At 34.2% G+C, this 14,761-nt stretch overlaps 1 protein-coding gene across 5 annotated transcripts in view; it reads left to right on the forward strand.

Annotated features, from left to right (window-relative positions):
• The window catches only part of BCLAF1 (BCL2 associated transcription factor 1), a 29,531-nt gene extending 15,351 nt beyond the window's left edge, over window positions 1-14,180 (forward strand). For 2 of the 5 annotated variants that reach the window (XM_032650954.1, XM_032650955.1), the window contains 6 exons: window positions 520-604; window positions 3,095-3,270; window positions 4,384-4,564; window positions 5,635-5,781; window positions 11,134-11,346; window positions 11,510-14,180. In XM_032650954.1, the coding sequence (XP_032506845.1) occupies window positions 520-604; window positions 3,095-3,270; window positions 4,384-4,564; window positions 5,635-5,781; window positions 11,134-11,346; window positions 11,510-11,515 (808 nt within the window). In that variant the 3' untranslated portion in view covers window positions 11,516-14,180. Of the gene's footprint in view, window positions 1-519; window positions 605-3,094; window positions 3,271-3,403; window positions 3,567-4,383; window positions 4,565-5,634; window positions 5,782-11,133; window positions 11,347-11,509 lie in introns of those variants that run through there. The other 3 variants (XM_032650956.1, XM_032650957.1, XR_004352497.1) reach the window with 2 other exon arrangements.
• The last annotated feature ends 581 nt before the right edge of the window (window positions 14,181-14,761 follow it).

Consider the following 14,761-nt stretch of genomic DNA (forward strand, 5'->3'; position numbering starts at 1 on the left):
TAATACAAAGTAGGTATGGTTTTGGTGGTCACTGCTGAAGAGGCACTGAGAAGATGAAACTGACACTAGCTTAAAAAGGCAAGGAGGGGCACAGAATAAAACTAAAGATCTACTGAATCTGTAAAAATATTGGAGATACTTAAGAACAAATAATCCTATTTGTGTATTCATTGATACACAATGATTATAATTGTATGATGATTAACACTTAAAATGATAATGTCCAATTTAATCAAAACATGTTTTCCTTTTTTTGATGGTTAAAGTAAGCTTGATATCTTAAAAGGTCAGGCTTCATTTATATATAAAAATTTGGTTGAAGCATTTTAATTCATTTTTAATATAGTTTTTATTTCTTAATTATCTATTAGGAATTAGATTAATAATCTTGCTGTGCTAAATTAGACAACTGGGAGAGAAACAACTGTCTAGTATTTCCTTTACAAAAATGGACAATTTTAGGAATTTGTGGAACCATAAAGTTAATGTGACTACAAATAGACTTTATTTTACATTAAGGAGAATTGACATCTCTCCAAGTGCCCTGAGGAAGCACACGCGTTTAGCAGGGGAAGAGAGAGTTTTTAAAGAAGAAAATCAAAAGGTATGTTTTGAATGGACCTTTTTTTTTTCTCATGTTAACTTCAGCTTAGTTAATGATATTGTACTAATAAGCATAGTTTGTTTAGGCAGAATGTTTATGGATATCATCTGTAACTTGTAAATACATTATGTATATATTTATGGTAGCGTATATAGTGTATTTTCCTAGAAGAAATTAAGCTGCCACTTGTACTATATATCTAAGTTAAACCAAGAATAATTTTTTTTAAATGCTACTGAAAGGAAGAAACTAGTTGTAAGAAAAGGGCAAAGAATCAATGAGTAGACAAAGGAAAATTATAAAAGCAAAGATATAAATTATATTAGGGTTTCTGTTAGAGGTGAAATGGATGAGCCAGAATAAATATTCCTTGATTTATGTGTGCCTAAATTAATATCTCTAGGTTCTTCACAGAGAGAACAAGAAGTAATCTCCATGCTACTGGGCATTTTTGATCTGGACTAAGAAATAAGCATTCTAAGAACTGGTTTACAAATGAACATTTGGAACAAAAACTGTGTTACAGTTTTTGTGGATTGGGGGGAAGAATGCTTTTAAACTTGAGAAAGGAGTCTGAATGACTGGAATTACTAGCGTTGGGGTCGGAGGACTCTGAGTATGGAATTCAGTCGTTAAGGGACTCTGACTAATTGATAATTTGAAATTGACATTTTCAAGGTAGATTATATGACAGTCCATAAAAGTCTAGTTGAAATGTGGAGCAAGGTTAAAGGGGAGCAACTGTCTGTTGTAGTGAAAAGGCTAGGGAACGTGGAAGCGTTATTGCTTGGTTCCAATTCTGGCCATCACCGAGTACTGTCTCTGTGATATTAGGAAAGTAATTAGCTTCTTGGACATTGGTTTTCTAATAGGAAGAGTGAGAATACATCTATCTTGCAGAGTTGAATAATTGGGCTGTTATGAAAACATTGACATTTTTATTACTAGAAGCTGTTATTAATGGTTGTAGTATATAATCATTTTAATTAGGCATGCGATTAATTCATTAGATAAGAAATTTAGAGCTTAGGAACAAAGTGGTTTCTTTGCATGGGGCACATTAATCTTGGAAAACCAGATTCTGAGAAGTGAATGCTAATTTTGGCTTTTACTTTCAGTACCTTGGGTTCAATGTTGGTTAATTTTGTTTTGCCCACAATTTAGTCTATTCTTGTACTCTGACAGAGTGAGTATCTTCCTTCTCTCCGTTACTCAGACCGATTTTGATCGAGAGGAGAGAAAATAGTGATAACTAATGGAAGGACAAGAGGATATGACATTGCTTTTTATCCTTTATCTTCCTATCTGAGTGAACAATTAACATATTTAGTACTATGTAGTTTATATATATATATATGCATATATATATGTGTGTGTGTATATATATATATATAGTTTGGCCTTTACAAAATGCTTTCACTTATATTCTTACTTGTGGACTTGGTAATAATGTATTACTAGGTGAATAGGAAGATTTTTGCTCTTGATTAGATTTTTCTTGTTACAGTGGGAGCAAATGGGTGAGTAGTTGGTATCATTTGGAGATATGAATGTTTATGAACATTATAGCTAGACTTCCCAGAGTAAGTACTTATTGTTGAATAGTAGCAAGGATGTCCACATTGCTTAGCATCTTACTGATGTATAATTTTTCTTCATTCCTAGATGCCTCTTTCCATCTTCCTAAATTATATAGTATTTGAAAAAGCAATGGAACAAGAAGGAGGTGAATTGTGACCCAGTTAAACTAATGTCCGTTGCAATACCTGAATTGAGAAAGGGCAGTATATGGCCCAGATACTGAGTACAGGATTGGGAATAATATCTTTCTGGCTTTGTTTCTACCCTTGTTCAACCTCAGTTGGTTTCATTAATCATATTACGCTTGCATGTTATGGAAATTACAGAATACTTAACTTTTGAAGTGGTTTTTATTGGGTTGGTCAACTCATATGGGAAGAGCTTGATGACAACGAGGCTTAAATAATGAGAACCATTACTTTAGGATCCCTTAGCTTTATAGGCAGATGGCTACACCCACAACTGAGTATAACCTCTATCATTGTTAAACTATATAAAAAAACATTTTGAAGGATGAAGGATGATAATGACGATGTGCTGAGTACAAAAATAATTGTATCATTTTACTGTATGAGAGTTTATTATGGATTGCTTTGAACAAAAGCCTATGACATTTTCAAGATGATTTACCTTTTAATAATTTCCCCAGTCCCATTATACTTGCGTACACAAATGTTTAGTGAAAACATCAAGTACATTTTTAAACAAAAACTAAGTATGGAAGTAGTATGTTACTCATTCTTTTCTGATACTAAAATGCCAGCTTAGAAACTGGCATAAAATTTGGTTTTGTGTGTGTGTATACACACACACACACACACACACACACACGTACATACATGCACATATATATGTATTTTTGTCCCTATAGTTTCCCTGAAATCTGTATTTTATATCTGTCTTTTATAGGGAGATAAAAAATTAAGGTGTGATTCTGCTGATCTTCGGCATGACATTGATCGTCGGAGGAAAGAAAGAAGTAAAGAACGGGGGGATTCCAAGGGCTCCAGGGAATCCAGTGGATCAAGAAAGCAGGAAAAAACTCCAAAAGATTACAAGGAATACAAATCTTACAAAGATGACAGGTAACTGTTAAAACTGTCTGAGTTAGGTTTTAGCTTCTAATTAGCCTTTAATAATTGTCAGCTTAATTGCTTTCAATTTTGACTGTGTAATCGAATGTTTAAATTTAAACAATTAAAATTATTTGTTTTACAGCAAAAATATATTTGTCTTTTACACGGCTTATGGTGGATGAGGACAAAAACTTTGGAATAGCAAGCTAACACTGAAAAAAAAAATGACAAATTAATGTGTCCTATTATCCAGGCTACATCAGGAGGTTGGACTTCAATGCAGTGCATTTCTAGAAACAGTTTGTGTAAGAACTTTGGTTCGTTATGCTTGATTCCGCACTTTTTCAACTCATAACACCCAGAGTACAAGAATTTTAAACTCATGTCTAGTGGTTTAACATGGGAGAGATGGGGGGGAGGAAGGACTAGTTTTTTTGAAATAGCAATGTGTATTAGTCTTTCAAAGTAATGTTTCCATGGATACTGTTAGAAGTGGTAAGAGTTATCGCAGGTATGACCTTTTCGGGTGTTGGATTAGAATCATGTAAAATTGATCATCATAGAGTCAAATAAACAACAGGAATACTAAGAAGTATTATAGATAATTGTTTTCCTTGCTATTCATTAGGTAAATGGTGCATTTTACTTGTGTTTTTTAATTTATGACTGGTATTTGTAATGTCATATGCTTTTTATTTCAATAACGGAGTTATGGCCTAAACGATATCAACTGTTCTCACCCAGGGTGTACAAACTGCATTCATTTTGAAACATGGCCTTAAGACCATTCTTACTTTTTCCTACTCTTCTCTTCCTTTCCTTAAAATAAAAATAAGTTAAAAATATTGAAGAACTGAACCTTATTCTTGAAGTTGCCAGACTGCTAGTTTCTAACTGGCATGTCATACCATGTTTTTCAGTAGTCATGTAAAACAAATATTGAAGGAGAATGGAAACAGACTATGTCAGAGTTTAACACCCAATCATTTTAGTTGCATAATAATTTTAATAGGGGATAGTATTTTTGACTTGAAAAATATCCCTCTTATTATAAGATTCAACAGGGGGTCTTTTTATCTTTTTAAAAAATAGCACACATTTTTTGTTTGCTTTATTTTGCAGTAAACATAAAAGTAGAGAGCAAGATCATTCTCGATCTTCATCCTCTTCAGCATCACCTTCTTCTCCCAGTTCTCGAGAAGAAAAGGAGAGTAAGAAGGAAAGAGAAGAAGAATTTAAAACTCACCATGAACTGAAAGAATACTCAGGCTTTGGAGGAGTTAGCCGACCACGAGGAACCTTTGTAAGTAATAAAATTATCTTTGATCATTTGGTAGAACTTCACTTAAGAGTGCTATACATAAGGAAAGTAAAATATATGTTTTAGACATTGTCTGTTGAGTGAGTCATTACTCGTATAGGCTTGAAAAATAAAATGGTATTTGATACATCGTCACTAAGAAATGCCATTTAGGGGGAGTGAGGAAGGGCTGGAGCTGGGATGATGCTTTCTTCGTATATAAAGTAAAAAATAAATGTTTTGCCTGATTTAAAAAGAATAAAATGCCATTTTGAGATTTAGAAGCATCTATATAAACTAGATAACTTTTCTTAACATTGACATAGTGCTTAGAGACCCAAGAGTCAAGCAAAGTTAGTGATTGAGATCCATTTCTTTAATCACTTAGTCCTTGAAAAAAGTATTGAAACAAACAAAAAAATCCATATGTTCATCTCTGTATTGACAGCTATTTTCATTTTTGCCTATTATCTTCAAGTTCTTGTTTATCCGTGTATCAGTCACAGAAATTATATCTTCTTTTTGTTCTACATAGCGTATGCATTATTCCCATGTTTCCATAAATTTGTTACAATTGTTAATTTAATGACTTCATAGTAGTGCATCTTCTTGACTCTTTAATTTCTAGATTCAGATTCCTACCTTGAGCAAGTATCCAGTTTGTTATTAGTGGGGTTCACTAATTAGATCATTTGGGAAAGAGAAGAGCTTTGCCTGTATGGTGATAGGTGTAGTTGAACACTTGGGATGTTAGTGTTAGGAATTAGACAACTCTTTTGGCTAGTAGAAGGGAAACAAACCAACTTGATTATTTAAAACTTTTAGTTCAGGCCTTGAAAGTGCAGTATTCTGACTGCACTGTTAACTAATTAGGTTGACTGCATTTCTTCTTAACCTACTCAGCTTTCAGTAGGCAGAATTTTTTTGCCTCCTTACTGGCCTCAGTGGCCATGAAGTTGAGATTTAGGAAAGAAATTAGGGAATGTTTTTTGTTACTGCAGTAAAATTAGAGTTTGCATGTAACTTAATACCTCTTGATTTCACTACTAAACAACTTTGTTAATGTTAATCAGTTTCGAATTAGAGGCAGAGGAAGAGCCAGAGGAGTTTTTGCTGGGACAAATACTGGTCCAAACAACTCAAATACTACTTTTCAAAAGAGACCGAAGGAAGAGGAATGGGATCCAGAATATACCCCAAAGAGCAAGAAGTACTTCTTGGTGGGTGTTAGAAATCTCTGTTTATTTGGTTTGCATTAATTTTCAAAGCATACTGGGTGAATACATTTGAGTACAGGTATCCACTACTATGAGAAGATTTCACCATCATATAGGAAACTTTTAAAATAAATCATTACCCAGATGATTTTGAAGTTTTGAAAATGTGGGTCCCTTTAGTCCTGTTTATACTTTATTGATATCACCTATGGGCTGATCAGGGTAAAGTAAAAATATACCTGATTTGATAGCCACATTCAGAGAAGAACAGTAACTTGTTTCGTATCTGTCTATAAGACGGTAAAAGTTGTAGAAGCTTCTAATTAAGATTTACTTTTCATCATCGCAGCTATTTGTTTAATTGAAAGACAAGGAGAAGAATTCTTTCACAGTATATGTAATTAAGGTTCTCAGGAGGCTGTTAACTTTTATTGGAGTAAAAGGAAGATGAAAAATTACATTATGGAAAAGTTGCTAGATACACATTAATTTAGTGCTTCCTTGTGATGCTCTTCTCTCTGAAGTAGTTTTATAAGGGATGAAGCCAGAGGAGGTGGGTCCTGAAAGATTCTCTAGGTAATGATGGAAATTTTCTGCACTTTGGCATGGGAGAAGAGGGTTTTTTCCTGTATTATAGAAACTTGAGAAAACACCAAAAACTATTACCAGAATACTCATTTTTGTCATAGCTTCTCAGGGAAGTCATGTTTTAGAGACTATTTCTGAAGACTAATTGTTTTGTCGAAGCAAGGAGGAAAATAGTACTGGATTTTATAGAAATGTATCTTTCATTTGGCTTTTTATGAATATATTTGAATAAACCTGAATGTCCATGCCATCAGCTAAATTAGAGTTATAGAGCTGTATTGGGAAGTAGATCTATATTTTGTTTGAAGAATGGGCATTGTAGCTGTTTCAAAAACTAATTTCCATTTGCCTCTTTTTGGGGTACTTTAGTGACCAAGAGTCTGAAAAAGTTAAGCATAATGTTTGCACAGCATATGCTCGTGTGAGGAGAAATTTATGCTTGAGTTGACAGTCTGGAAAGTGAAAGGCATTTTATTCAGTTACAGAAAAGTTTAAAAGACCTATCTCCTTTTCGATTTAAGAATTTATGAGTAGACTGCTGTTTATGCTGTAGATGGAAAGATAAATATTTCAATTCTTGGCTTACGAGACCTAGTAATGGAGAACATTCTAAATACATATGGTGGATTATTGCAAAGGAGATACTGATTAGAAGAGACTTTGTAGACGATTTTGGATTGAATCTTGAGCTTAAAAGATGAGCAGGTGTACTGTAAGAAAGCAGGAGTGAAACATCCTTAAATAGAGAACTCCAGTACTCTGATGGCTAGATGATTGGTGTAAGTTTGGGAAAATTAAGAAAAAGCGGGAGCCAAATTTTAGAAGGCCATAATACTTTAATAAATTTGGATGTTAAGCAGAGTTTGGAAAATCATGGTTGTGACAAACATATCTGGGAAATAATTGTTTGAACTAAGGGGCTATAGGTTTGAGAAAAGTTTAAGGAACATTTATGAAGGCTTATTCAGGGAGCCACTAGTCGGGTGTTGGTAGTGAGAAGATGGAATCTCTCAAAGATAGGGAATAAAGGGGAAAGCAGCTAATTTGAGGTGAAGATTAAGTTCTGTTATTGAAGTGCCAGGCAGAAATTAAGTGGAAGTGTGCAGTAGGCAGTTGCTAATGCAGATCGAGAGAGAAAAAAGTCTAGGAGCCATCATTCAGTCACAAAGCCACAGTAAGATCATCCAGTCAGAAGAGATTAAAAGGCCAACCTTGCAAAGGAGGGGTGAGGAGTGAGTGATTGTAAAAATGCCAGACAAATAGAGCAAATGTGAAAGGACAAAAAGTTAAGAGGGAAATGAGAGGTAAACAAGTAGATAGTAATTGTTTAGCACCCTTAAACATTTTATGAATATTTAATTTAGGCCAGACCTTCATTTTTCTATGGTGTTCTTTCAGTCTCCAGTATCATAGTTTTTGTCTTAAATTGGGACATAATTATTTTTTATTGTCACATAGCTAGGCGTTATAGTAATTAAGAAGTGTTATTTAACATTTTATATGTTGCTATTCTGGGTTATGTTTTAAAACCTCCATTTCTATATAAACATAGGCATACACGTGCATTTGTCACAGACTAATGCTTACTAGAAGTAAACTTAACGCATCACATTTTTTCTTATAAATCAGTTTCCAAAATTAATTATTTTTGTTCTTAATTAATGAGCTCTTGGAATGACAACTCTGGTTTTTACCTGGGAATTTAAAGTTAAAATATTTTGCGTAGTCTGAATAGGTCTGACTTTTCAGACAGCTAGTGTTGATAATAGAAATATTTAAAAACATTTGAGACTAAATGAAGTTGAAAATTATAGATTCCCCTAGGTTTTGACAAACACGGAAATTTTGTCCAGAGTAATGAAACATTGAATACTTAGTAAAAATAATGGATAGCATTTATTGAGCATATACTATGGTAGGCACCATTCTAAGTGTTTCACATATATGAATTTATTTTCATGCTTATGAAGTCCTTTTGAGGTAGGACCATTATTCCACTTGTATAGATGAAAAACGCAGAGGTACAGAGATTGAGCGGCTTGACCAAAGGTACATGGCCAGTAGGAGTGGGGTCAGGATTTGAACCTATGCCTTGGGCTCCAAAAGGTTCTTACAGCTCGTATCATTTTTCCTCCAGTACTGAGTAATAGTAACATTTGTTGCATTCCTAATCTGAAATTTTCCTTCTCAGAAGTTTGATTTATGCAAAGATAAGGTAACGTTTTCAATAATAAGTATTCCAGGAAAGATAATAGTCTTTAGAACCTGAAATTCTCTGGAGAGGTGAGAGTACGTGAAGAGTTGGAGCAAGTGGGAAAGTACTAAAATGGGCAAGTTCTCCCATGTTGAGTTGAAGTCATGTGAGGAAGAGAAAATCCTGTGGGGAAGGACGTTTGGGTAGGCGCTTTAATAAATTCACTCTTTGAAACTTGATCATTCTATACAGAAGAGATCAGAGGATTCAGAAGGTCTTGGTTCTAATATGGCCTCCTTTGTTAACATATTGTTGGCTGTGTATTATAACTATCTAACATCCTCTTTGTCATCTATGAAGTAATTAATTTTAATTAGTCTGTAACAAGACTAAAATCTTGGATGTAAGAATTTGAGGATTAAGAGTTAGTATGCTTAGGGACTTCCCTAGCGGTCCAGTGGTTAGGACTCCGTGGTTTTACTGCAGGGAGCATGGGTTCAATCCCTGGTCAGGGAACTAAGATCTTGCATGCCTCTTGGCGCGGCGAAAAGAAAAATAAAAAAGTTAGTGTGCTTAGCATCAAAATGTCACTTAGGTAGCTGCTGGGATACCCTCTGAAAAACACAGTGTGATCTTGGAGCTTTTGTTTTCTTTAATTTCAGATGATTGTATATTTAAAAGTAATTGCTAGTTTAACTGTAGTGTCTGGCTTTGCCACTGCTTTTTCTGTTTCAGCTCTTAGCTACCTCATACGGTAACTATTTACTGTCACCAAGATACCTAGAAAGCGTATTCTGTGGATGATGGGCATAAGGGGCAGTGGAAAAGATTGACTCTGTGGCCTTGGGCAAGTTACTCAATTTCTCTGTGCCTCAATTCCTTTATATCTAAAATGGGGTTAGTAACAGTATTTTACAGGGTTGTTGTGAGAATTAGATGAGTAATAAGCACCATATAAACATTATCACCACCGTTGATTGCTTGCTTGTCAGGCACTGGGCTGGGCACTTTTTAACAGATCGTTTATGTTCCTTCAAGGCTATCTCTGGTTTTTTTAAATGAGGAAGTAAAGTCACACAGTTTCAGTTAAGATTTAAACCCATGCCTCTGGCTTCAATGGCTGTTTGCTTCTTCCTACAAATCCATGGAATACTGTGTAAACACCACAAACAAGAAAGCATAAAGGCTATATAGAGTTAGTTGTGTTAATACCAAAAGGGAGCCTGAAATTATGTAATTGTGTGTGCATATTATTTTGCGTGTCAGACTATTTTAAAATAGTTTATTTTGGGTTTACAATTGAACTTTCTGACATACTGAAATTTACACTTTTGATAGTTCCTAAGTTCATTCTTTGAGTCATGCACACCTCTGCCTAGTCATCTTTTATTGGTTTGATAAAGCTAGATTATTAGAAGTGGGTAAGGGCTCTTTCATATAGTCTGTTAATTACATGTGTGAACTTTTCAAGTGATTCAGGAGGGTGATCTGTATTACATGAATATGCACAAAGGCACATTGCATGTTTTGAAAATTGTTCATATTATGTATTTGAAAAGTTTTAGTGACTTTTGGACAGTTGATCAATACCAGTACTCCATAAGTTGTACTTATGTATGTAGATTGTACTTGTGTACAGTGTGCAACATTGTTTGCATTATGCCTGTTGTCTCATAAAGGGGTGTCACTCCCATTTTTGTAGGTACAAACTTAAAAGTAAGTTTGAGGTGGGCAGCAGTTAAATTACATTACAGGAGAACTTTGGCTTTTTGTTTTGTACGTTGGGATGTAATACTCTTCTGCTTATCGACAAAGTCAAGTACTTTTCAGTTTTGCAGATGTTTTGATTAAAGGAACAATTTGTAACTTGGGGAACATCTGTTTTTGGATGCAGCTAATGAAAAATTAAGGTTGGGCTGTAATAACTGCAGTATTTTAGGTTAGTGAAGAAGAAAGAAGTTGAGATATTACTCTAGGGACCACGCCATCATGATTTGGCTTGTGAAATTTCCTTGCCAGGAAGACTGATGTGTAATACACATTGATTTAGATTTAAATCTCAGTAGGATTTTTATAATCTGTTGCTATATGTAAACTATAATTCTTATCACCTGTTTTATTTAGTAAATGTTACTGATAATGTAATGATATTTTTATGCTTTGTTGCATATTTACGACTGAGGTAATTTTTTTGGGGAAAATATCGGTTATTTTATCATTTATACACAGTATAATATACTTATTAATAATAAATGGACTTAGACTGAAAAACGGAAAGCAAAAATAAAAATTTTGAAAATTGGCAGTAATTTAGCAGTTGAGATTCTCCAAAAAAATTGGACAGTTCTCAGATGCTTGGGTTACGAAGCAATGATGTAACTGTTTGCTTTCATGATGGAGTACGTTTTTGTTGAAAAATTCAGTTTTATTGGTTTTGTTTTGTGTTTTGGAACAGTACCAATCTCATTTTCCCAATCTTCAGACAATTTATACCATGACTTACGATTGGGGATATAATTATCTTCCTTACAAGAAAGACGTTTCATTGATGATTGTTTTTAACCTTTCTGTAGCATGATGACAGAGATGATGGTGTGGATTATTGGGCCAAAAGAGGAAGAGGTCGTGGTACTTTTCAACGTGGCAGAGGGCGCTTTAACTTCAAAAAATCAGGTAGCAGTCCAAAATGGACTCATGACAAATATCAAGGGGACGGGATTGTTGAAGATGAAGAAGAGACCATGGAAAATAATGAAGAAAAGAAGGACAGACGCAAAGAAGAAAAGGTAGAAATTTCCAACTTGTTAGTGATTCTTAATATTTTCTTATGTGTGGGTTTGGTGGGCCAGTTAGTTAATTAATTTTTAGGAACAATGATTATTTTGGATCATTTTCACTCTTCATATCTTTGCTAATCTTTCTCTCTCTCTCTCTCTCTCTCTTTTTTAGGAATAGTAAATCTGAAGTGAGATTGCAACAGAGAACAGAACTTGCACCCACCATTTTTTTACATGATTTTTGTTTTCAAATAAGAATGTAAGCATTTTACTTAAATTTTACTGTTTGCAAGTAGTAGTCTAGAGAAATTTTGTTTTAAGTCTTCAAATATCCTGAAAAATAGTAGACTGTATGTTGAAAATTGTACTGAAATAAAGTAGAAAATTGTTACGTACCATATTTGTAACTATCAACTTTTAAAAAAAATACTTTTACTGTTTTTGTTACATGCATTGTAATTCTGCTTTGTCTATAAGATATGGTCAAGTACAGCTCTGTGAAAGTTATGATTCTCTTCCCTCCCTGTTTGTTAATGTTTATTCTGAAGTAAACGTTAGCTCTACATACAAATCCCTGAATAGCAGTTGTTTATAGAAACCACACTAACTATTTTAACTGTATACATCTGTTTAACATTCTCCTTAATTCAAACACACTACATTGTAGGGTGACTAATTTTTGAAGTGTACCATGGAAAAAGTTGTTATTTTGGTAAACTAAGCTAGTTTAACACCTCAGCAAATGTTTAAGAAGGAAAAAGAAACTTTGCCAATCGTGAAAAAAGTACAAGCTGTTAAAAGTTAGATTGAAAAGTATGAGAATATTTTTCTTTTTTCTTTTTTTTAACTGAAAGCAAGCAGTGGCCTATATACAAACCATTCTTAGGAGCCTTTACTATTTGAGTTCAAAATTCAATTTTCTCTTTCTATTCTTCCCTGAAAGTTTGAGTCATGGTCTTAGATATCAGCTATTGTTTGAGAGAGGAAACTGGTTTGCAATAGTACAAATAAAAACTCCCTTCCTACTGAACGTCTTGGACTTAAAAAAAAAAAAAAAAAAAAACAGAACAAAACCTGTAATCCTGGCATTGGTATGGAAGAGGGTTATTCTGCAGAGTAACTTGATACATTAAAAAGACGTGTACCTGATGTCATACCTTACATATTTATTTGAGCTTTTGGACAGCCAAATCATTAGTTTGTAGTCTAACCATAAGGAATAATAGGCGAACAGAATATGCTGCTCATTAGTGGTATTTTAAGTAACTTGTTTTTCATATGTCACCAATAAAAAGATCTGACAGGAAGTTTGTCACAGCATTGATCTAACTTGTTTTTTATTTTTTTCCATATTTCAGTTGCAGTTTGTAAAATGGGTTTTCTTTTTCTTCCCAAGGGTTCTATTGTTCAGGAAGATAATCTTTCAAATGTGAATTGCCTTTTATGTTTATGATGATACCTCTTAGAAGGAATGAAAATCCAAAATAGTAAATTTCAGTGTTTAAGTCTGTCTGCTCTTAGAGATATATAAAAGTAGTCAAATTTCACTTGTTAATTCAGCAACTGAATTAGTTTTTATGTTTGCATTAAAAGGAGATAATGCTTATTCTGTTAGTGTAAACTTTTAAACATCTTAAGTGTATGGCTCTTTCATCCTCACTGATGGTTTGTTTACAGGTGCTCTTCTAGCACCTTAACTGCAGTCAGAGGCATTAGCTAAGAGCTGTATGCGGGAAAAACAGGAAAACAAAACTCAGTATATGTGATGTTCATGGCCCTAAGACCCTGAAGTATTGCATGGTTATTTTTATTTTGTCTTTCTGAAATTGTTTGAGCAGAGGAAATACTGTAAAAGCAACTATGTGTTGCATTAATCAGGGTATAACTAATATTCTCCTAGTCAGAATAATAATTAATTACATGCTAAAAAGCAACATGGATTTGATCTCTGACATAGGAGAATTTTCACGACCATTTTATTTTATACAAATAAATTTAGCTTTTATTTTAACAGTTATTATTTGGTTAGATACTGAATCTCTATGCATGTCTATAAATGTGCAGTTTTGCTTTTCCATATAAGACAACAGGAAAGGGGAACCTACTGAGAAATTACTTAATAGGAAGTAGGAATAAAGCTACCCAAGTCCTACCAGCAGGTTATATTTTAAGTGCAAATGCATTGCTTTAACCCAAATATGTTAATGATTTGGTTACTTTTATTAAATAAAATTGAGGAAGGAGTATTCTATTAGAATATAGTAGGAAGGGTGATTGTGAAAACACTGCAATAGAATGCCATTGTGGATGTTATCTTTTTTTAGAGCCAAGCATATAAAAAGCCTGTGTGAATTTTTTTAAACCGCAATTTAACACCCTACTTCATGACATGTTATAAAAGCTGAATGGTTCCTCTTGGTAAGGATATTTGTTTACAAGTGCTAGAAAATAGTAACTCCTTGATAACCTGCATTAACACACTTCCTTTTGCTTAGAGAAGGAAAATAAAAATGAACCAAAGGATATTTCCAGAAAGGATTAAGAAAGCTGTTTTAAGAAGGCCATGACTCAGTCCTTAGGTGTGTACACCTTTCAACATCTTAGGAATTTTAATTAAAAAAGCAAAATTTGTTTTTCCAGTTGTAGCCTACTTCAAGGAATTACTGTTTTTCCCCTTTTGTCACAGTTAAAATCAAGTGTTGGGAATTCAGTTATAATTTGAGTAAAAATATATCCAGTAAGAATGAATGTAGATGGCTAACTGATTCTTACTCAGTGTGATGTATAATGCAACAGGGACCCTTGTAAATTGTCATATGCCAATAAAATGTCATAAGTGGTAATAGCTGTTGTTTGTTTACCTGATTTTGAGACTATTTCTGTGTGTGTTCTGTACAACTGATGGCAATGGCTTATGTCTCATTTTAGAATACCAGCTTATCTGTTAGTAAAATTACTAACAAGGATGATGTGGCTTTTTGAGGGTTGATAAATACTTTATAAAACTGCTCGGGCTTCCCTGGTGGCGCAGTGGTTGAGAGTCCGCCTGCCGATGCAGGGGACGCGGGTTCGTGCCCCGGTCCGGGAGGATCCCATATGCCGCGGAGCGGCTGGGCCCGTGAGCCATGGCCGCTGAGCCTGCGCGTCCAGAGCCTGTGCTCCACAACGGGAGAGGCCACAGCAGTGAGAGGCCCGCGTAACGCAAAAAAAAAAAAAAAAACAAAAAAAGAAAAAAAAAAAAACTGCTCAAATCCCCATTTTTTATTTTTTCTCCTGGGAAAATGGGAAATTTTACAGTGGGTAATTCTAAGCCATTGTTAATACAGGAATTTCAGACTTCTAGTCTAGCCTTCCTGTTCAGGAACTTGTCAGCCATAATGTTATGATGGAGAAATCAGCATTACTTCCCTTTCTTTCTAGAAAT

This window comes from Phocoena sinus, chromosome 12 (assembly GCF_008692025.1).
Source record: "Phocoena sinus isolate mPhoSin1 chromosome 12, mPhoSin1.pri, whole genome shotgun sequence".
Classification (NCBI taxonomy): domain Eukaryota; kingdom Metazoa; phylum Chordata; class Mammalia; order Artiodactyla; family Phocoenidae; genus Phocoena; species Phocoena sinus.